General features: G+C 40.2%; 1 protein-coding gene across 4 annotated transcripts in view; it reads left to right on the top strand.

The window, feature by feature from the left end:
- MACROD2 (mono-ADP ribosylhydrolase 2) overlaps nucleotides 1-24,420 on the top strand; it is an 846,867-nt gene that overhangs the window by 787,665 nt on the left and 34,782 nt on the right. For all 4 annotated transcript variants that reach the window (XM_058802883.1, XM_058802881.1, XM_058802884.1 and 1 more), the window contains 4 exons: nucleotides 9,476-9,538; nucleotides 12,808-12,873; nucleotides 23,567-23,644; nucleotides 24,259-24,333. In XM_058802883.1, the coding sequence (XP_058658866.1) occupies nucleotides 9,476-9,538; nucleotides 12,808-12,873; nucleotides 23,567-23,644; nucleotides 24,259-24,333 (282 nt within the window). The remainder of the gene's footprint in view (nucleotides 1-9,475; nucleotides 9,539-12,807; nucleotides 12,874-23,566; nucleotides 23,645-24,258; nucleotides 24,334-24,420) is intronic.

Here is a 24,420-nt window from a genome sequence, read left to right as displayed (position 1 = left end):
TTCAGGGCATGTTAAAACATCCACAGAATATTGGGGAAAGTAAGTTCCTTTGTTGTCACCCTCTTTGCAATCAAGGAGAGGTGAGTAAGTGGCTGTGTGTAAGGAGCTTGTTTGGCAGTAAGCTAAAATAAACACTTGACATGCTAATGAAAGCGATCTTATACCAAACCACTAAAGTATTAATGGTATCTGTTATTAAATGTATTGTTCTCTGATTCTGCCCTGTTGGTAGAGAAAAGTAAGTGTGAACTGCACAGCAGATTCTTATGTCAGTGGTTGTATTCCATAGATTTTCACTGCAGAGGTATTGTCTGTGAAAATGGATAGACTAGGAAACCTCTTTTATTCACGGGTTCCCTGCAGTATTTCAGGTTTGACATGTGCAAACATGCCAAAAAATTTTCTTCTTTTCTGTTCTTTTTTTTTTTTTTTTTTCCTGCTGCTTTCCTGCATCCTGGGAGAGTAAAAGCAGCCAGGGATAATTTTGCCTTTCCCTCAGTCAGGTGCATTCATGGATTGAGTGGTTGTAAAGTGTCAGGTGAACAAAATATGTTTGGTACTAAACAAAACATATGCATGTCTTACTTCAGCAGCTTCATAACACAATCTTAAAGTGGTTACATAGACAAAATGGCAGTACTTGTCACAACACAGCAGCCATGAGCTGGCACAAATACCACAGTCACCGTTCTCATCCTACTTAGTGTCACCAAGCAAAGGCAAACCATTTATACAAAAGCCTAACTAAACAAAAATCTTAAATGTTCCTTGTGTCTCTTACCTACCTCCCCATGTGTCCCCCCCATATGTAGTGATTAGCACAGTGTGTGCAATGGGGAGAAGCAAAACTGTTTGTCCTTTCCTGCTTTGCAGGATTTCTCAGATATAAAGCAGAGCCTGCCAAAGAGCTTCCCCATCCATTCCCTCCATGGTCTGTGTGAGACCAATAATGTATCAAAGATGAGTAACACATCTGGTAAGAGCAGCACAAATGCCTGCTTTTTCTCTTCCTCCAGCAGAAAAATAATCAATCCATGCAGCAAAAGCCATTTTCTTGCCCTCCTTCAAGGGATGTGAAGACAGAAGTGGAGCTCTGGAAGTTGTCTTGCTCCAGCTCCTCTCACAAGCTGCTCCCCAGATGAATGACCAGATTGCTCCTGATAGATTGATAGGCTGTTGTTCTCCCGGGATCACTTGTGGAAGGAGCAGGTCTGTTGGAGGTATTTGTCCAGAATGGACTTTGTCTGCTTTCCATTCACTTGGTGGGGAGGAGAACAGGTTGATGAATAAGCCAAACCACAAAGTTCAAAATGAACACAAATCACCTTTAGCAGAGTTGATAGTGTTGGTTCCTTTACCTGATGGGGTCACCACAATTTGGCCTCTTGGCTTTCAAAGGTAACATCACATTTCTGAATGTTGTGTCAGAAATCCAGGCTCACCAGCTGGTAGATGCTCTGTCCATCAGAGATGTCAGTCTGGTGACTGAAGTACGCAGCAGAAATGAGGCAAAATAAAACTGCATCTTAATCTCAACAGCTCATTGGTCCAGCAGGTCATGGCCATTCAGTAGGATTCTCACTGAGAGGGAGATACCCTGGATCCTCATCTCTTCTCCCAGAAAAGCTTTTGTGAAATGGCAAGAAGTGCATAGTCTTGGGACCAGGAAATAAACCTCTGTTTATGGCTTAATCTTCTAATTGTGAGATTAAGGCTTCCCCTTCCTGCTTCTCCATTATTTGCCATGAATTTTGCCACTGTGCTGCTTGCTTGCTCTCTAGTGTGACCCTGTTCACAGGGGTCTTAGGATGAGGGAAGAGACAAGGACCTGACTCCATGTTTCTGAAGGCTTGATTGATTATCTTATGATATATATTATATTAAAACTATACCTAAAGAATAGAAGAAAGGATTTCATCAGAAGGCCAGCTAAGAATAGAATAGGAAAGAAGGAATGATAACAAAGGTTTGTGGCTCAGCTCTCTGTCCGAGCCAGCTGGGCTGTGATTGGCCATTAATTAGAAACAACAACATGGACAATCACAAATGCACCTGTTGCATTCCACAGCAGCAGATAATCAATGTTTGCATTAGGCCTCTCAGCTTCTCAGGAGGAAAAATCCTAAGGAAAGGATTTTTCATGAAAGATGTCTGTGATACTCTAGCTTCATGGATAGAAAACTGGTGTATGCCCCCAGCACAGTCCATGGCACTTGGCTTGTGCTTCTCCCCCCCAAGGTGGGCTCAGTCCTCCCTGGAGCTGGGGGTGCACACAGATGGCTCTTTCTTGCCATTACACTGAGATGTTCTAAGCATCTCTTCTAAGGGTCTTCTAACACTGTGCAAGCCTCCTTGTCTGTCTCTTTAAGGTATTAATTAATATTATCTAGATTTGACTTTTTGTTCCGCAGTTTCTAGCAAGGGGTTCTTTTATCCCTTGATAAATTGCACTTGCAGTCATACTTTGCATCCCATGGGGCAGTAATTTTCTTCAGTAAATTTCTGCTCCAATCATAATCTACTAAAAATGAATACTGAGACACATAATTATACTTCAAAAAACACAGTCATTTATTCAGCCTTAAAAGTGTTGCTTTTTATTAAGACAGCTTAGAATTGACTATCTCCTTTTTGCCAGCAAACCTAATCCTTTAAAAAATGTTAAATGAAGATTAAGTACTACAGAAGAAATTCCCTGCAAAGGATGTGTATCAAACATATCTGTGAGACGTTTCACCTTAATGCAGATGGGTTATATTTAAAGAGTGGCTATTAACCTCCATCCTCTGTGGTTGATAGCTTCTCTTTTCACTTCTGTTTTGAAGTCCACCATCTGTCCTGACTGATTACAGCTTTCAGAATATTAGGTGATCACCTTGCACTTAGCCAGGGGTAAAAGAGGATGTTATCTGTATTTTCAGTTGTATTTTCTCTCTGAGCAAACATTTCTTAGAAGATTCTTTTCATCGGTGAAGTGACTTCTGCTGTTCCACTAAATTGCCATGCAGTGGCTGTGCAAAACTCAGAAAACACAGCTCATTTTGGCCTCCACAGGTGATGTGCAGTCCTGTGGTGTTGGCCATTTACCCATTTGGGTTTCTTTTAGCAACTGAATGCACGTCTGTGTAACAACACCAGAAAGACACTTGCAATTCCTGGTTTTGCCCTGAATGCTTTGGAGTAGATAATCCTCCTCCTGAGATGAGCTAAGGTGCAAAACACCAAGTTACTGCAGTGACAAATGCAGTGTTGTCAGAGCAGAATTCTAGCCAGTGACACAGCCCTAGGCACATGCAGGGGGCTCATCTGTCAAGGACTTCATTGCTCATTTTTAAGCACGATGTAAATTACATTAAACCATCATGATTGTTCAGGTCTAGTGCAGGAAATGGGGCTGGTCCCTTCAATCCAAAATGCTGATGCTAAGTAGTCCATGGTTGTGTTTGCAATTTTTGAGGGTTTCTTATGAGTGTAGTCTTCTCTTTGGCTTCTCTGCCTGTTTCTTCTATTTTTGAAAAATCAAAATAGGTCTCAAGCTTTATTTTGACTATGGCTTGGAAAAAGAAGCCACGTGGCTGTCCCTTGTAGTATGTAGTTACCCAGATGTTAGGGCCACTGTAAAAGTATGAACAAAGGGTAAATTTATATACTCATGATAAAATTTGAGGGTTTCTTTTGCACTTGCCCTCATGGGGTCATTTTGCTTCTCTGAGATAGGACTAATTTTAGGGCCAGGAGTCAGGGCTTCTTTATAGTGCTCTGAACTATGCATCAACCCACAGGAGAAATGTCTGTCCCCTTTTATCCACTACAAGCACAGTGGTAATACTGTGCAGCACCTTGTAATACTGCAATACACAGACTGTGTATTGCACAATCTGAGTCAATGGAGAGTTAGACCCAGTGAGAAGACAAGTGAGCAGAGTGTGTGGGGGGTTTTTTTGCATCAAAATGCCAATATTATCCTTGTCCTCTGCACAGACTGCCTGTGACATCCAGGGTGTGATATCCATCATATTCTGGTTGTGTTGGTCAGCTCAAGCTTCCAGGAGATGTCTCCCTCCATTTGTTTCGAGCCATCACAGGAATAGCAATGCTCAGCATCTCTGGCAATGAAATGCTCCATGTCCCTTGCCCAGCACCTCTATTGCACAATCTGAGTCCATGGAGAGTCAGACACAGTGACTTCACCACTTCTTGTGCTTCTCAGGATGTTAAATACATTAAATACAATAGTTTTATTTTTAGCCTCTGAGATAAGCCACTCGAGCTGCAGTTTTCTCATTCTCTTCCCACTCTCCTGGACAAAATGCTGCATGGAAATGAAACACTATTATTTATTGGACTGACAGCTTCACTGGGCTGGGTGCACCCACAGCAGCCTGTTCAGAGCTGCATCTGCAGCATGGTAATTTGTTGAAGCAGCACAGAGGGAAGAGTCTCATAACTCCATTAAACAATTACTGCAGATAACTCGTTACTAACCCTTCTTAAAATTTACCCCAAAGGGGTTATATACAAGTAATGATTAAAACTGACCTAAATCATAATTTAATTAAAAGAAATTAAAATGAGAACTGAAAATGTTCAGCAACCTCGGGCCACCACATTAATGATTCACTTTAATGTGTTTGTAGTTCTGCAATAATGGCCTTTGTGTGTATGTGCTTCTTGGTTTATGTCTGATATTATTTTACCACTGGAATAGTTTGAAAATGGTTGCAGGCTGTATGATCTCAAGTGCCTATGTGGATGTACACGTGCTTTCTTGTCACATTTCATGGGTTTCAGTGAAGCCAGCATATCTACTTGAGTGTGGAATGCAGATCAAGGCCTATATTTTTCATTTTCTCATTAATTAGTTTCTCTGCTATATAATAAGAACCTTAATGTCATCAGTATGATTACCATGGCAGTATTTCTGTGCTGTAAAAAAGACAGTTCAAAACTGGCACCCCTTTGTCTGACATATCTTTGTTGTATTTGTTTCACAAGAAAGAAGCACAGGTCAGACCAGTGGAGGGATGCCAAAGTCACTGGCCATGCAGAAAAGCAGAGGATGCTCCTGAACTTGCATGGCAGAGCCATTCAGAGATGTAACAGGATCCAAACTGGTGTCCCAGGATGTGGCATTTGCACAAATTAAGATGAAAGCCTCGAGTATTGGCCCTTTGTCACTTTTATTTACTACCCCAGGAAGGAAGAGGGGGTTTGGAGAAACCTTATTCTGAACACTGACACCCTATTGATGATATAAATGAAGCTTTCTCTGTAGCAAAACCAATTTTATTATTAATAGCATCTGTGTTCATGAGTTGGACTAGATGATTCTTGTGGATCCTTTCCAAATCAGGATATTTTGTGATTCTGTGTTGGAGGGGTAGAAATGGACTGGTTTGTACTGGTTATGCAGAATTTCTTCCTTGAAACAAACAAGCAACAAAAAAAAAACCAGTATGTGCAATTCTGTTTTCTTGTGGAAAATGTCTTTTTGCAGCAGTTTTTGGGGCACTGAGTTTAACCTCATCTCTCTGTGTGTCACCAGCTGCTTGTGAAGGAAGGTGCTGCTGGAGAGGAGTAGGTGTGTGAGCAGACACAGCACTTGCTCAGCTCTGAAATGGGAAGAGCCAAGAGGCCAGCAGGCTATTAATATTTTTGTCTTGCCATGTTTTGTCACAAGAACAGTGGAAGATGTGAGAAGCCACATGTTTCCAGGCTCTTACAGAGAAAATGTGAAGAATGCTGAAACCTGCTCCAAGGGTTTGTTCCCTGACCTTTCTTTCATCAGGATCTTCTGCCAGCCCTCTCCTGTCTGATGCTGGCTTATTATTTATCATGTTATCTGCTTCATGTGGGGGCTGCCACTGCAGCTGGCACCTCACTGGGCATGCTGAATGCCTCTCATAGCAGCAAGTGGGCAGGCACTCCTGGAGAATCCTCTTTTCTGCTGCAGTTAGAAGTGCCACTTGCTCTGCCAGCTTGCTGAGCATGCTGATTGATCCTTGTTTAGCCTCCTTTCTACCAAATATAACATTTGGGGAGGGGCAAAGGGAATGGATTTTTTTTATGACCTCAAAGAAAATGCCAAGAGAAGATAGCAAGAACCTATGAGACAGTCGTCAACTTGGCAAGAGAAAGCAGAATATATGTGCAGGAGAAGGTATTTTAGTGTCTGATGTGCTTATTTTGTTTGTACTGTACTACTGTAATCCTCAAACTTATATTTTTTAGAACTGACTGTCATGCCAGGGGGAAAAGAAACAGATGTTCCCATTTGTCTTGTGCTGTGGCTCAAAATCATTTACATTTTCTGGCCTAAAATGACACGACGTGTCATTTGCCACTTTTTGTATCTCCTTTGGAGTGAGTGACAGATTGCTGTTCAATTACCAGCGTAATAGAAAAGCAAATATTGTGAGGACAGCTTTCACCTAAAGGAAATGCAATCACTGATTGCTGCAGTAGTGGGAAAAGAAGGATGGCAGATACTGTAGAAGCCATCCAGTGGAAAAGACATTTTTAATATAAATAATGTCACGGGGAAGACTCAAGGAAAGTGTACTGGCTCTGGCTTTTCTGCCTGGAGAAAAGGAGAGCCAGGGGTGAATAAAAATATGATGGAAAAATTGTAAATTGTAAAATGTATTTCCAGCTCTTTGCCTTGAGGACGTGCTCCTTAAAGCCTTTCCATTTCCCGTTCCAGTGAAGAGCAGTAACTGCAGAAAGACTCTTCATCAGTCAAAGACACTCAGTGGGAGACTCATTAGAAGGGCTTTTTAAAAGTGGAAAAACCTGTTTGCCAAAGACTTTGGGATTAGTTACTTCTCCACTCCATAGTTTGCTTTCTTGTCAGCGTATTCATGCTCTGCTTCCATCCCTTCTCACAAGATAAATAGATACTCCAGGCCAAGCAGAGCTTAACCATTCCTTCTGCAAGTCATTTATTTGAGCATCACTTGTCCAGTCTTAATTTTTAGCATTTCCATTTCTCCATTTCTGCCAAAGTCACTTGCAACCCTTACTGTCAGTGCACTGATGAAGCTGAATTTTAATGTCATGATCCAGTCAGTCTATTGGATTGGGTCAGAGTGCAAGAGGTGAAGTTTCTGCTTGAAGTCTTTTACATTTTTCTTTCTAAAGGAACGAAATAAAGTGAAAACATGTTGAGAAAATTGTAATTTAGGTTCTATGAGACCAATTCTAAACAGTGAATGTCCAGTGAAATAATACATTTAGAATTGTGAAATTGTGGTTTACTTGATAATCTACCACACCAGATGATCATTTAAACTTTCTCTTGTAGTTTAAGTTTTCTCTGAGTGACTTAAGCAAGAGATATAGTTCCTTGTCAATGAATATGAATGAACCCCTGAAATATCTGGTTTTAGTCAAATAAGTTGTGCTTATAGTCATAATAATGGATGTAGAAACAAGTATGATCTGGAAATGGAGTTTTAAATTGTGAATGCAGTAAGGTAATGTCTAGAATTAATTTCAGTTATGTATCAGTAGTTACATTTATGCCTGACCTGCTTTTTCTGGTTGTGAGGTTCTTTCTGCATAGAGTGAAAAATGTCACACTTGACCATAACTGAATCCTTGAAGCTTTGGCACTGCTCATTTTACAGTGATGCAATAATCTCTTTTGCTGTGACCTATTGGTAAAGATTTTTCCAGTGCTGCTGCACTGCTGTGTTACAGGATTGTCTTAATTTATGTATTGCTTGCTGCATGGCTTGATGGCACCAAGCCTGTGTTTTCAGAGAAAAGGGGTGGGGAGATAAAAGTTAAGATAAAAGTTAAGCTAACTTGTTTTTTTTGTTTTCCATGTGGTCCTCCTATTGTGTGTGGACAGGCAGAACAGTGACTTTGAAAACACCACCTTTTGATTTCAAGTCAGGGAAAGAAAAACCCCTTCTGTCAGTCCATTTTGGACATCCACATAACACAATTTTTTACAGGTTAGAGCTCACTAGTGTGCTAAGAAATCACTATGGCAAGGCATCCATTAAGGTTGGAATTCATACAAGGAGTTCCCAGGAGGGCAGGGAGCCCAAGTCCCCACTGATGGCCATCAGCTGCACCCTGCCCACCTCTCTTCTCTCAGGTGAGGGGTGTCAAGGTCCTGCTCCATCTCCTCTCCTCCTGAGAGCAGCTCTGTGCAGGGCCAGCCTTGGAAATAATTCTCCACTAGTCCCATCTGCTGGATGCCAGGAAGAATTGCCTGCTGGAAAGAGGGAAAGCATCCTACCTCAGCCTTTAAACATCAGCTGGGTGCAGTGTGCCACCAGATGTACATCTGCCTGTGGAAAATATGTGCTCTCTCTGTTCTCCTTCCATCCACCCGATCACTTTTGGACCACTGCTATTCCCATCACCAGGTTCCACGTGTTAAGTAAAAGCAAGGTGGCTGACACAAGGAGCTTCAGCTGTGTTGTTTTAGAGAAGCTGTAATCAGAAAACCCAGCAGCCAGCAAAGATCACAGAAAAAAAATATTTGTGTATCATTTCCAGGCCTGGGAATGAATTTCCCTTCTCACAATGTATATGCTCAGCAGTCAACTTTTCAAATACCTCATTAAGGCTGGTGCTCAGCTGTTGTTGTGCTGCTGCAGAGCAGGGAGTGTGGCCATGGCATCCAATCCTGCATGCAGCTCTGCAGCCTGTCATGTTGTTATGAAGCTAAAAGACCCTTTTCCATCCCTGAAAACAAAGAAATCCTGCTATATTTCAAATCAGGGCAAGCAAAGTTTAAGAGACCCGTAGATATGTTTCAGGGTATTACCCATTCTCAGTGGTTATTTGCTGTTTGATGCCTGCCTTCCAAAAGGGAGCTGGAGGGTAGAAAGTGGGTAATGAATGTGAAGTAGTGAGGAAAGCTGGGAATGAATGTGAATGTAAAAAGGAGGAAAATTCATTCAGTCCTAGCTATCTTACTTTGGTTTGATGTGTTCTCTTCATTACAGCCATTTGTGATGCCTTTTTATACTTTTTGTTAAGTGGCATTGTGGCTTTTGCTTTAAAATTCAATTCAGTTGATTCTTACCTTCCATAGGCATGGAAGTAAGTTCTGCAGGTCAGAAACACAGCCCAAGAATTCTGTTGACATGTTACAGAAGGAAAATAACCTTAGGAAAAAACCTCTTTATAAAATACATAGAACTTCAAGCAGCAATTTCAATTATTGTGGACTGTGTTTAGGAAATGTCTCTCTCTTTAGTGTTGTTATTTGCAGTGAGCCTATTGAGATAAAAATCTATAATCCTCATCTTGAGATAAAAATCATGACTGGTTTAAATGGAACTGGTCCTGTTGGAAGGTTTTTTCAGCTTACCTTTACATCTCTCCTTTTTTATCACAGACCTTTGCTGTAAATTAGCAGTTTGTGCTAAATTGGTTACAATTAATATTGCAGTGCTCCAGGTACCAATAAAAAGATATCTCATAAATAATTTTTATGTGTTTTTCTCAATAGGTGGCAATGGCACAGTGGATAAGCAAAACACCGATGAAAATAAGACCCAGAGCCAAGAATCAGGTTTGTGTCCAGCTCCTTAAAGGCCTGTCTCAGGTTTTATCCACTTTGGTGGACAATAATCTTAGTGCTTTTGAAGGGGAATGTTTGTACATTTTCACCAGATTAGCTCAGATCTTGAGCAATTCTCCCATTAGAGACTGAATCTTCATTCCTCATGAATGAATGTGTTGCAGTGCAGGAATGCAGACCCCTCTCCAGTTTACCAGCTCTACATTCTCCCTTTAAGGTGGCTAATCTTGCTAATCCTCTCACAAGGAATATTTTTTTTCCCTTTTGCATAGAATAGGAATGAAAGAAAGAAATTTGGGGAAGGAGGAAGCAAACAGCAGGCTCCTTCTGGTGAAAACTCCTGAATATTTTTAAAGGGTATTTTCAAGTTTTAAAAAATTGTCTGCACAAGTCATAACGGTTATAAAGATTTAAATTCCTAGAGAAAAATATTGCACATGCTGTGGGTGAATGTCAAAGTTCACAAGTGGTGGGTTTTGCAGGTGACACGCTTATAAATTATAGTGAGTTCAGTGTGTTGGAATGTATGTCCCTCCATGCTCACAAGAGATTTTTTTTTCTGTTTGTTTTTTTTTTTTTTTCTGTTCTGTTGTCTGGTTGTTTATGGTTTGTACAGCTCTGTTCCTTGCAAGAGACAGCTAGAATGAATTAGTTACCAAAAGACCTGAAGTGGCAATCAAAATGTCTGTCTATTCCCTTATTTCTTAAGTGTAGTATTACATGTAGCACACTGTTTTTACCTGTGATTAGGATTTTTTTTTCATTGTAATGCAGAATGTTCCTTAAACATATTTAAACCAGAGGGAGTAAAAGGGTTTTCTTTGGAATTCCTTGAGCTGAAGGCAGCCAGTCAGCAAACACAGCAGATACATTTAGAAGGCCTGGATTCCTGACTTACCTGATTTGCTTCCTGTGCTGTGGTAAGGAGAAGTCCATTGAATGAGGGAATTCTTCCCATCCTGTGCATTGGCCACTGTGTAGGTAAAAGGGCAGCTTTTCTCCCTGCCTTCCTGTTCTGCAGCTGAGTGCTCACATCTCATGTTGTCCCTGCTTGAAGTCCCTCTGTGTTCCACGTCCTTTTTGTCACCTTTTCTGCCTCCTAATGCAGGGCAGGCAGTGCAAGGTGAAGCCAGAAGCAAACAGCATTACAGAATAAAATAGATTCCCATGGACCTCAGCAAACTTTATCCTCCCCCAAGATAAGGGTATGATGGTGTTTTGTAAGTGCTGGAGGGCAACCACATCTCCTTCCCTGATTTTTCCGCTTTCATGCTAGCTGTATTTTAAACAGGCCCAGGGGACCAGGGAGAAGAATGAGTTATTCTGTGTGAATTGAGCTTCTCTTTTGAATCTCTGACTAGACTGTGGCATGTCTTTTTTCAAGCAATTTTGAGCTTTTAACTTTACCAAGTACTGCTTGACTGCTAGCTCACCTAAGAGCTAACACTGCCTGGAGCTCCTGGCTCCAGTTGCTGAGGTTCCTGTTAAACCTGATTATAGCATCTGCAGACACCCAATACAGCCCTCTGTGCTTGTCAGTGATAGTCACTCTGATGGGGTGAGTATTTCAGTTTGATTGAATAAAATACTCTTTTTTTCCCCCCAAGAGAATTAAGGAATATTTGCCTCTTGAAACTACTACTTTGCTGTAGGTGTTTTAAATGCATTGTCTTTTTTTCAAAACTGCTTGTTATGACTTGTTGCAACATGAGCTGTCAGAGCTGGTTTATCAGAGCCCTGATATACATTCTTTTGCTATCTCGTATTGGTACTCATGTTTCATTATTCTCATGAAGAGTGTCAAATAAAAGATCCAGACATTTGAGGTCCCAGCTCCAGAAAATGTCACACTTTAGGGATGGGATTTAGGTACATGCCTGAAGATAATGTCATGGCCACTCATAGCCCAGTAGTCACCTCCTTGACCACGGGAAGATGGTGCTGCAGTAAAAAAATTTACTTGGTTTAACAATTTTCCCTCCTGGTTTAAAGAATGGCAGGAACAGAGAGGGCCACAATTAGCCCAGATTGTTACATCCACTCAGTGAGTCTCTACTTTTTTCTGCTCTGTGCACTGCAGAGACAAAGCAGCACCAGGAACTTTGGGGTTGCTGCTTTTGCACCCCTTCTTGGCAGTAGAAAATGACCTGATTTCCCAAGGCACACAGTTGTATGCTTAGAAGATTTCTAAACACCATGAGTGACCACTGTTAGGAGCAATCCCACCAAATGTTGAAGTTTTATTTGTATTATCTAAACCAAAGGCATAAACTTCTGAGTATTACAAATAATATACTTCAATATTGTGAAAGAAAATATAGGACAAAAATGTGATGCTCTATTCTTACCTGGTCCATTACATACAGATTTTCATATTCTTAATATAATGAAAAATATTGTGATATTATAAAGAAAAGTATATATTATAAAGAAAACTGTTGTAGTGGAGAAAACAGTAATAGTCTGTAAAGACTGAAAATTTTAAACTGTTTGGGGTTTTTTAAAAGTCTGGCCTCCAGTCTGTCATCATGAGCTTAACACATGGAAAAACAACATGGCAGGTGGTTCTGAGCTCTTCTTTCAATCTAGTTAAAAGTACCAGAATCATCAACATTCTTTTGAAAGAAGTTAAAGTCCAGAAAATAAAATGAAAGCTTATATGGATTTTTAGAACTATAAAAATTAGCAAGAAAATAAAATGTTTTCACTTCCACTATTGATTTAAGTTCAGGTACCAGTTGTATCTATTAACTACAATAGTTTTACCTGCATACTCTGCTATTAAAAAACTCCAAGCTGCAGATTTTTAGGGACTTTCTAATTTCAGGCCTGATTCATGAAAGCTTCTATTTTCAGGAAAGCATTTGCATCTAGTCATTTGGATTCCAGTGGGATTCATGGGCATGATTCTATTTAAGAATGACTTTATTGTTTTTTTCTCAAAATATATGGATTAAATGAAAAAATGAATCTCAGAGCAAATAGGATACCAGCATACCCATGAAACCAATAGCTGTTCCTCTCTCTGTATTATGAGAAATTGAAATACAGATTTGACCTGGCTGCATTGGAATGTTAGATTACATCTTGCTTAGGGAAGATGATCTGACCAGTAATAGCCAGGGAATGGATGGAAGCCCAGTAAATGAAATTCAGCTACAATATCTTGTCTCAATAAGGCCTAACACTTTTCTTTCAGTAAAGTGGTTCATCAGTTTTCTATTTAATGAAATTCTCTTTCATTTCCTTTGCTCTTACAGGTGAAACAAAACTTTCAGCTGTAGCCAGCCTATCATCAGAAGATATTGAGCTGAGTGAGAATAAAGGTAAAGATTGGAAATTGTGTTTTGAAATATCCCATCCCAAGAGGACATTTAATGAAACTTTTTTTTTTCTTTGTCTGGAAATAGCCAAAAATCACAGTTAAACAATACAGAAATAGGGAAATGCTTGGATTTTCATTTTCAAAAATCTTTGTAATGAAGTACTCGGTACCAACTGTGCTGGTAGGAGAGATGCCACAAATTTGTAAGTCCTCTTGTTACAGAGTTAATACTAAAATATCATACATGACACATCCAAAATAAAGGATTGGGCTCACTGGGGTGATTCACAGGCATATAGTTCAGCATGCACATCTATCTCAGCAATATCAGCTCCCTGCTCAGTGCTCTCCTGATGCGGGAAAAGAAAAACACAATAGCTATAAACACATCAGGAGGAGACAGGAGGAGATGAAGTCATAATAGAGAGGCAGAAAGTAATGTTTATCTTGTGCAGACTGTGCTGGGCACTCAGATAATTTAGTTTGTAATAAATATTTAAAAGTGTCACAGGACCAAATGACAGGGTGTTTAGGAAACAAGAGAGATTATCTAATTTAAATGTTTCAAGCTGAGATTTTTCCTGTGGAGTTGTTGGTTTACCAGCAGATTGGAACCAGTGCACAGCTGTATTGTTTTTGATATTTCCGTAATAATCATGCTATTAGTTGCTCGTGCTGATCTACATTTTTTAGCATTTTTGTGGGGGTACATCAGGAAGAAGTCTGGGTGCTATACAAAATGTTTGCTACTGGTAATCCAAAACAGGAGTTATGCTATCTATAATAAATACAATCCATCAGTATGGCCTTCAAGAAAGACTAACAGAAAATTTTCATGCATTTTACTGAGATAACATAATTATTAACATCCATTAACTTATTTATTTTAAAAGATTTCATGTTTAATTCAGCATCACTGCTTGACTCTCTTCTCATTTTTCTAGATAAGTGTGACAGGGTGTGAGATCCTGCCCTTTTGTTCAAAGCCACATGCTGGACAACCTACATACTTACCTGATTATGAGTTCAAAGCCTTGTGCAGGTTGATTTAAGTGCTCTTTTAACAGATTGATTGATGCTGCAAAGAAAAAAAGAACCACAAACCTTTGCTGGAGCACTGGCTTTTGCTTTTGATACATCACAAATTGAAGTCGTGGCAAGGCTAGTGGAAGGCAGAAATAGTGATGGATTCAATCCCAGCCTGGTTGGTGATAGCCTGTCATTAATTTTTCTTGTTTTGATGACATTTGGCCTGTTTATGTATTCTGTATCTGGAAGAATCCCCATTTTCTGTGTTTCACTATGTGAGGGTCACAGTGAGGCTTTGGGTTTGGATTTCCCTTTTCCATCTGCAGTCAGCTATTGATCCCAACAAATTGTTGTTGTTCTGAGTGTTTGTTCCTAACTAAGAAGATTACTGTCTTCTGATATGCTTCTCAGTGTGTAAGCCCTCCAGGTTTTTACACTGTTGCATTAGAAGTCTCTTCTTAGAGAAGAAATCATCTTTGTGTGATAAGTCCCACTTTTCATATAATATATTAAGAGTATATTTAATGTTTTCCCCTCTTCTCTTGAGAGGCTGACAGAAGAGATAGTGCCCTGAGAGACACAAAGTGCATTATCTCTTTGATGTCCTACCTCTCCTCATAAGAAAGATGGGAAGCATCTGGAAGGGAAAAAGGAGTGAGACAAACTCTCCTCCATAGAATTTGTTTGTAAAACTGTACAAGTTTAAAAAAAAAAAAAAAAAGAAAAATAAAAGAAAGAAAAGCTAAAAAAGCTAAGACCATGTTTTCATATTTGCTTGCTAGTTTTTTTTTAATAGGAACAAGAATTTTGAACAGCAAGGCCACCATGGACCAGGCCATGGTTTTGATCCTTATTTCCATTGGTAGATTTTCAGCTTTGCAGATTTTTACTGTGAGGGTGGTGAGGCACTGGTGGAGGTTGCCCAGAGAAGCTGTGGCTGCCCCATCCCTGGAAGTGCTCAAGGCCAGGTTGGATGGGACTTTGAGCAGCCTGGTCTGGTGGAACGTGTCCCTGCTGGGGGATTGGAATGAAATGTCCTTCAAGATCCCTTCCAACCCAAACCACTCTGTGATTCTTCAATGTTTCTAAAATTTCAGCTTTTGAGGGTTTTTTTAAAATAAATACTACTCTTACAAAAAAGTGCTGCTTCTTGAGAAATGGCACTTTTACAAAATCCTGCCATTTCTGAAAACACCTGATGCTCCTGAAACAAATTCCAGCTCTCAAATTGTTTGCCCACTGAGTTAACAAGGCTAAAACCTCCAAGTTCTGAAACATACTCATTTCTCTAGCTCATTTTCAACTAAATGAACAGGACATAAAGCATTTGAAGAAATTATGTTTCCCCAGTCCTTCCACTTAATTACTGTAAAAGATTTATGCCAAAGAAGTCTAGCTGCATATTCCCAAAATGCATCATTTAAACCATTCTGTCCTGCTATGAAAATTTAGGTCTTTCAAATGTCAGCTCACTTTGCACCAAAACAAGGATTTTGAGTCCAATTAGAGTTGACTAGCAGTTTTGCTGCTTTTTTTTTTCCCCTCCTCATATTTCTGGGATTTAAATATAGCAAACACATTGATATAGTTATTGCTCTAAAATGTGATGATATTCAAAACAAAGCACATCCATCTCAGCTACTATGAAGATCTAGTATTTTTGTTGTGAGTGAGTCCTCTTTATCATTTTTTTAAAGGAAGAGAGGGAGAATGGGAACATGAAAGGGATTTTCATTGTAAGAGTTGGGGGCAGTGGAGGAATTACACTTGAGGGGCTTTGATTAAAATGAAAACTTCCTGTGAGACTGCAAATCTCACATTAATCTGAAATTATATGTCTTCTGTTACCATGGGACAGATACTGTCCAGGAAAAACAATCCACACAAACCCAGTTTGCACATGGCCTATGAGCAAACTGAATTTTTTGAGTGTTCATCTGTTTCCAGAAAAAAAAGGGGGGGGGGGGGGGGCGAGGAGGCTGCAGGAATGGTGAAAACAGTAGTATTTCAAGAATATCAGGATTTTCAATGCAACACTGTAAAGGTATCCTCTTATTCCAGTCTATGCCAAGTTTCTCTTTCCACTGTCTGCAAAGAACTGTTGCAATTTTACCCTTAAAGACTTAAAAACTCTTTTACCCTTAAAGAGTTGACATCTCTGGACAGCACCTTTGCAGGTGGAAGTAGATCCTTTATATCCAGCATATTTCAAGTGAGAGATGCTCCTTTCTATGAAGTGTAAGGGCAGAACAAAGTGATTAAAGTCATCAATGTTCATGCAGCAGATAAAGGGTGTATCAGGCAGGCTGCACTCAGTCTATACAAGATTTTGCTGGGATTACAAACTCTTTTTAAACTGACCATGTAGTATGGAGAGATTGGACTGAAGGATTGAACTTGTGCTTATGTTTTGTTAAAGAGAGATGTGTACGTGCATGTCTGTGTGTCAGAGAATGTTCTGCATCTTCATCTCAGTTGCCCCTTCTTCCAATTACTATTTAACCCAATTTAATGATTAGACTTTCTGGCAGGAAAAATGTAAAAAGAAACTGGATTTAGTACAGGTGAAGCATAAATCCCTACTGTGCAAAGTTTCTGTGCACAGTACAATGATTATAATTCATTAGCACCTAATAAGAACTGAATTTTCATTTGAAGGGCAACTAAATTAAATCATATACTAATTGATTTTAAAAATAAAGAAGTGATTGATTAATTATTTCCAGGTGTTCACCAAAGTCTGGGCTTGTGTGGAAATGCCATTGAAAGCAAGTCACTGTTTTTCTGCATTCTCTGGAGTCAGATTCAGTTGGCTGGAGGGCTTGTGTTTTCAGAAACAGAATTAGATATATGACTTGGCTATGAGTTAGCCCTAAAAATTCTCTTTGGGCAACCCAGAAGCTGGTAAGTATCCTGAACTGTAAAATGTAATGGGTTTAAATTCCTCTTTGGCCAGCTGTAGCTCTCAGTATGGAAAAATCATGATGTCCTAAATACAGAAATGATTGAGAAGGGATAAACTGAAAGAGCATTTCAAATACAGAGGAGCTGTGCAAATTGACATAAATTAGTCATTGGAAGGCACATGAAAAAGATTGACTGAAAGCCCAATATGTTCAGAAAGAGGTATTTAAAATCAGTTCTTAGGTATATATTAAGACATCTAAATGACTGACCTGATTTTGAGCACTCAGCAGCTATGAATGAAATGTTTTTACTTCACCCTTGGGCTATGATTAGACCTAAAGTTTCAGCCTGGAAAATTTCAATTATAGGTAACTGGAAAATAACCTTTTTCAATGGAAGAGTTTCAGCACCCTCAGCCATACCTGTGGCTTTGCATGCCTACTCGAGTGATAACATTTTCCTGTCCCTTGGTTAGAAGGATTCTTGTGAAAGCAAACTGGCTAACACAAGCTAATTTGTGGGGTTTGGGGTTTTTCACCAGGGATGTCACCACCACCATCCAACTTCTTCTCTTTACAGCTTCCACAAGGTTCCCTGGGAGCTGTTTGTAATGTGGGTTATTCACTTCTTCACATTTAATCTCGCCTGAGTTGTTCATCCAGATGGGGTCCAGCCCCTGAACTACTCAAGAGGTGTTTCTGCTCTAGTACTGGCATGTGCCACAGTGAACACTAATCCACTTATCTGGTTTATTTAAATCCTCCTTATTTTTGAATATTACCTGACCTGGAACCATTCAGCTGTGCTCCCATCAGTCCAGCATGAGATCCTGCCCTTCCATCTCCTCCCTCCACTCCATTCCCCTGGACAGGCTCTAACCAAGGCAATCAGGTTTTTCTCAGCTTTTTCATTTCCCAGAGCCCTGTACAACAGGTCCTGCTCCTCATGTCAGGAGAAGGATGCCCACAGTTTTTAAAGCAGCTGCACCTGGAATTTCTCAGGTGATGATGCCCTTCTGTCAGCTTGAAGCACAGACAGATGGGAGAAGTATTTTGGTGGTCCCACCTGCAGAGATGAACTGTTTGGTCTTTTACCTGAAAACTTGATAAAATATCTCTACAAGTTGTTGCCCCTAAAAAGGTCTGGTTTAACAAGCATTTTTAAACTTGGGCTCCAATAAATCTAATCTGTTATAAAGATAGATTAAAATGAAATCTTGGTGGATATAAAAATACCATTTTAAAGTCAAAGCTCAAGAATCTCCTCCTAACTTATCATAAATCACCATTTTATAGTACTTCATTTTAACATATTTTCCTCGGTTTATGAGGCAAAAGAATACCCTAATCATGTGGAAGCCTCCATGCACACCATTACCTGTAATTTTAGATGTCTGCTTGATTTCTTTCACTCTGGAAATATTCCAGTCATTTATCACAGTATCACGCTTTAAAAAATAAACTGTACTGAAGCTGTTTCTTTCCTAATGACCAGCATTTTCCCTCTTTGATCTTCTTAGAGCTCCCTAAAACACGGTGATTTATCTGTGCTGTGTACAGGACCCAGGTGTTCTGCACATTAGAAACCACTCAGTAAATAAGCCATACAGAGAGTAGCTGGGGAAGTGAATTTTAAAAGAGCATTAAAACCACTTAACATTCGGTTCTTACCATCTCCTCTCTTCCTTGGCTTTTGCAGAATCGTGTTTGAGCAGCATTGCCTTATACAGTCAAAAAAAAAAATGAATGGCATGGAAAAGCTTGGGGATTTGTACAGGATTTAGACAAAATAGTGCCTGACTATTGGCAGGAAGGATAGGATTGATATTTCACTGCAAGCTACGTGCTTTTCTTGGAGATGAATTCAACATACAGTTGATAGGAGCAGGGAATATACTTGCAGAGCATTCTGATCAGCTTTATTAAAGCCTAAATATTTTGTAAAGAGATTGTTAGAGACTGGGGCTAATTCCCAGGTGGACTCAAGCATGCAGTCCCACAAGACACTTGTTTCAATAAAATGGAGGGTAGCAGACACAAACTCTCCTGACATGGACACTGCCACTCCAGCCAGCAAGGAGGAGTTTTGAGGGAACTGAAGGATGCTCAGACTTCAACAAGCACTTCAGCTCCGGATGTGCAGTAGATGAATGTGGCCTATCTTTGGCTTATTTATGCAATTAAATCTCCTGTTTGGTTCATTCATGTGTGATATTAGGAGCTGTGTTCCAGTGGGGTATCAGAACCAGGGGTTCTTTCAGTCCTGAGTGGAGGAGTGTTAACTTTTACAGTCCCAAAGTAAATAGTGCCCAGTGTGTGTATTATCAAAAAAATAAGCAATACTTTGCTGTGAAAGACTACCCTGCCTTGGATTCTCTGGTATGACTTAACAGATAATTAACTATTCTAGGAGAAGGCTAACATTGCTTTATGCCATTTTACAAAATCAGGTGAGTAAGAGGTGAACAAAGGCCCTAGGGACAGCCAGAGCTCTTGTAAACCCTGGAATCATACAGGACTATAAAACTGGCCTTACACACACCTGCACAAGGCTCCAAAGGGCTGTGGGCACAGAGGAGCAGCTGAGCCTGAGGAATACCACTATCCTACTGAAAACTTGCACACAGAATGTAGTGTATCATCAGCACTTTTATTGATCACTGCCTTTGGTTTTACACTTTCACTTTTGCTTGGCACAGATTTGCTTCATAAATCTGGATTTATTCCTTCGCTTTATTTTATTCCTGTTAATCCTAAAAGTAAATCTGTCTTTGAACATTTTGGCTTGAATATTTAGTGCAATATTTGGATTTGAAAAGAAGGAACCTTTGATATGATCGTGACATTAAGGATTTTGGAGCTCAGAATCTGCATGGTAAAACCAATCAAGACAGGTTTCTGCTGCTGACATAAAACTGGGCGACTCTTACAGCTAGGCAGTAACTTCTGTCCATTGTCTGTTATTTTCAGAGATAAGCTCTGCAAAAAACAACTTGCAAAAAATTATCATTGTAGATTGCCTGGGATCATTTGGAATTCAGTGCAGTTATATTGCTTCTTCCAACACTGGAGCAATGGGATAACTGTTTATGATAAAAATGAAAGTTTAACACAAAATTACAATTCCTTGAGAATGAAGCCCACGGGACAGACTGCCAGCTGTGCCCATAGGTGGGAATAGTGATGACACCTCTCCCTCTGTGATGCTGCACGAGAAACAGCAGCATGATGGGGCAATCAGCCAAGCACAAGGCTTTTTAAATCCATTAGATTGGATTCTTAAAATCCATTGACCACTGCACATAATTGTGCCAGTGATGCTGCAAATTGCTTTTTGCATTAAGTTGCAGTCATTCCTCATCCTGGGAAAAAAGGAAGCACCAGTGAAGCCTAAGGGCACCAATCTGGGAGTATGAAGGTGCAATGGGTGTGGGATAAGGGAGTGATGGGGCAGAGCTGCTCGTGTCTCCTCCTCCCAACACGGGTGATACCATACTTACTGTGGGAGCTGGAGAACCAGCAAAGGGAAAACCTGCTGCCCTCTGTGGTTAGGGTGAGCCCCCAGAGGCCTCTGTGACCCTATGCTGATTTCTTCTACCCCCTTGGTTCTTCCCTCTCAGAATCTCTGCTGGTCAGAGTGACTCTGAGATGCATACAAGCTTCATTTTCCCAGCCCAGCAGTCGAATAAGGAGTCAGGATTTTTCTGTTTTCATTGTCAAGGTTGTTTATTATTTCTTATCTAGAATATTCTTTCTCTGACTCGCTGTAGATCTGTCTGGCAGGTCAGGCTGAGGCATACTGACCACCGTGGGGTGGTGTTATCTTTTTATACTAAAAACTACATGTACATTATTTACCATAACTTTCCAATACCTATCACCTATGTTAGACAGTGAGTTTGTACCTTAAACCAATCCAAAAGTGCCATCATCACAGCAGAAGATGGAGGCCAATAAGAAGAAGAAGGAGAAAGACTGGACATGCTCAAGTTCCTCCATCTTGCCCCCTGAACACCCATTCTAAAAACCCCAAAAAATCTATTTTCACCCCATGACAAACTAACTATTATTCTACTTAAACTCTCTTGACTTGTAATTCTTCATGTATAGGTGGACTTGTAATTCTTCATATAAAGGTGGTAATTTGCTCCATGGGTCAAAATCAAAGGCACAGGTGTCTTGGGCTCTGTGCCAAGGTCTCTGAGCTCCCCCAGGGCAGGGGCTTGAGTCCTCCAGGGCAGCCAGAGGAATTCCCTGGGTTCTGACACTTCTCCTGTGCTCTGCTTCTGCATCCTCATCCCACTGGTCCCAGGGTTTTGTCCCACCCGCTGCCTTTCCCATATAAACTCTTGTTTTTCTGCCTCCTTGGAGCTCTTGTGCTTGGCATGTTTCGTAGAGTGCCCTGGTCACAATGAAGGTTTATTCTCTGTGGAACATCATACAAGGCTCTCATCTGTTCCCTCCTGGAAGAATTGAACAGCTAGCCAGTGTGAGCAGATGTGGACACCATGGCACAGAGAGAGAGAAACGGGAAGCGTTTCTCACAGCAGCTTGGGAGAATTTTTAGGGAGTTGTAAGGATGTGGTAACCTGTTATGTATAGGCAATCTGCAGGTGGTGTTTTTCTACTTTGTCTTTTTGTTCTTCTCAAGGACAGCGTGTGAGGTGTTTTTGTTAGTTAGCCAATCAAACGGAATCTATCATATCACTCTATAAAATCCACGTGGTTCTCTCGAATAAAGCTTTATTTTGCTCTTTCTACAACACTGCCTCCTGCCTGTTCCTGTGCCATTCTCAGTGCAAGAGTGACAAGCAAAGGACAAATGCCTGTGCCCCTGAGCTGTCCTTCTCAGGACACTTCTTCAGGAAAGTCACGGCACCCTTAGCACCGCTCCATCCACCACAGCATCACTTTGTGCCATCGCTTTTGGCTGCTTGAAGGGCTGCTTGTTTGGCCCTGGCATCATGGCCCTCAAAGCAGAGGACTTCTGATTCCAGATTTACCAATGCAATTCCTTTTACAAGCATGCAGCTGTACCATACAGAAAAATATATTAATTTAGGGTATGGAGTTACAGGTAGTACAGATCTTGGCTTGTCTGAAATCCTGAGAGCTTTGTCAAAAACTTCAGCAAAGCCAGAATTTCCCTCAATGTGTTTCAAGTTTGCTTGAAAAATTCCCTACAGAATTTTTTGCTACCAAGAATTTTTGGTACCAGATCCCTCATTTTTGATTAAACTTGGAATTTGATAAAATTCTAATTTAGCTTTGCTCCAATTCAGGCAGATAAGAATAATCCTTTGAACCTATTTGTACAATATGGTATGGACGACTGGCGCAGCAGGGCAAAATAAAGTGCAGCAAGTATAAAGTTTAGCAAATTGTACATCAGTGAGTTATTCTACTTTCAAACTTTGTTTTTTTAAACTTATTGTCATGCCATGAAAGAAGTAAGAAACTGTGCAGGTAATTAAATATTTGCCTTGGGGGATTATTTGCAGTTAATTAAAGCCACACAATTTCAGCACATACCTTTCCTACAGATTATTAAATTTGGATCAGATATTAACAACCTAGCTTTCTACTTATCCATCAGAGATTACTTTTGGACACTTTCAGGAACAGAGTTTTACAGGGGCATCCTTGGGTATATTGTAAGATTTGCTCAGCAATGTTGTTGAGAGGGACCTTCCAGAATTTAAGCTGTAAAAGCACTGTCAAAATGTAATTTATTATCACGTGCTGTAGATCTTTTGGCATCATTACTTACTTTTTCCACTGAGCAGGATTTTAGAAAGCATCTCACGTAGGAACACAAATACTGATTATCTGTTTCTGCTGTTACAACCTGGAGTGGGCTGATCCCTGTGGTTTGCACAACGTCCAGTTAGATCAGCACTGGTTTTTAATGAGGTTCAAAGAGAGCTCTTTATCCGGTGAAATCTGTGAAGAGGATGAGCAAAATCACTAAATCACACTAAATCGAGTGTCTGTGTTGCTGCATTACCTGAATGCAGTGGAATTTTGCATTTTGTATTTCTCCATCCCCATGCAAAAACTGGCTGTTGTCAGAAAATGCTGTTTGATGCAACAAAGTAATGCCCTGTGTTTATGAAGACCCCAGATAGCACAGTAGTTGGACTTTCTGCCAAAATGTAATTTAAGTCTCACTGTGGGACTGGTTCCAAGCATTGTTTTGGGCAGTTCATTTTGACAGTCTGCCCCAAAAAAGAAAAGCACTCTTGGCCATAGTGACCTTGGGAGCTTTGTCATCAAGTGACATGAGGCTAGGATTTGCACAGGGATTTATGGGATTTATTGTTTTAGGAAAGATTTAAAGTTTCTGTAAATTCAACCATGAAAAACTGTTATTCTAAAGAAATAATAAACCACTTTATTTATCAAGTAGGTGGTATTTCTCATAGATTTGTGCTGCTCCACTAATTAGGAATAAAATTCTTGGTAGTGCTGCTGGTTATTCTTATGCATCTTTTTTTGCCAGCTCCTGGTTTAAGGTTTGTACTGCCAGCAAAAAACTGCTCAGTAAGGGTAGGGACTCTGAAATCAATTTGAATAATTGGAACCCACAAATACACTTCTGTAGTTTATAAGACTGTAGTTAAACAGATAGAAAATCGGTCAGTGTATCAAAATGCCAAATATGAAGCTGGCACCTAAGAGTTCCTCTAACTCAAGTCTACTTTTCCAGCATGAAAACTGCTTCAGGATTTAATTGTTTGTTTGCTTTTTTTTCCTCAGATTCCCTGAAAGACTCCAAAGGCACACAGAAGGGTGATTCAGTGCATCCTGTGATGTGTGAACAAGATCAAGCCAAAGGTAAAGTTCTTAGTCAAAGTTTTTTAAGACAGATGTGGTGAACCGGTGTGAAATTTGAGTTCTTCCAGTGTCAGCACCAGTGGGTTTCATCCTGACTTTTGCCGCCTTAAGGAAATGCTGTTGGGTAGTAGAGGTTGTGTGTCAGCCTGTTGTGGGGCAGTAACCCCTGATGCTACTGGGAAAGCCACATGTCCCTAAATTGGTTTGGCCATAGTGATCCTGGGTGCACAGCACTGTTACCATGTTGTTGCTATGGTCCTGAAGGTCTGTGGGGTGTTGCTGTTCCTTCTGCTGACCATCACGTGCAAGCACTTCACAACAGCTCCTATGAGAAACAGTGTCAAGGCCGAGCTGCAAAAGTAGAAATACTCTAAGTGCTGCAGGGTCAGTTTTGAACAGCTATCTAACTAGCTTAATGCTTAGTACTGTTAAGTGGTATTTTCATATATAAAATGTGTTCAACATGGTTCACTTACTAGAAAAAAAAAAAAAAAAAGCAGTACTTGGCTTAGAATACCATGCTGTGTCTAAGGTTCATGTTCTGTTTTAATGAATTTAGCACTGCCTGCATGCAGCATCATCCTGGTACCATTTTCTGTTTGTCGTATTAACAGGACAACAGGATGTTTCTGCAAATGAGGAGATAAAAACTGGGGAAGATTCCCAAGATTCCTGCATGGAAATAGAAGGTACTCCTTGTGTCTTGAGATCAAAAGCAAGATTAACAAGCAAAAACACTAACGTAGAATCATGGAATCATAGAATGTCTGGGATTG

This window comes from Ammospiza caudacuta, chromosome 3, assembly GCF_027887145.1.
Source record: "Ammospiza caudacuta isolate bAmmCau1 chromosome 3, bAmmCau1.pri, whole genome shotgun sequence".
In the NCBI taxonomy this organism is placed as follows: Eukaryota; Metazoa; Chordata; class Aves; order Passeriformes; family Passerellidae; genus Ammospiza; species Ammospiza caudacuta.
The sequence above is the reverse complement of the archived record's forward strand: the minus strand, read 5'-3'. Positions and strand labels throughout refer to the sequence as shown.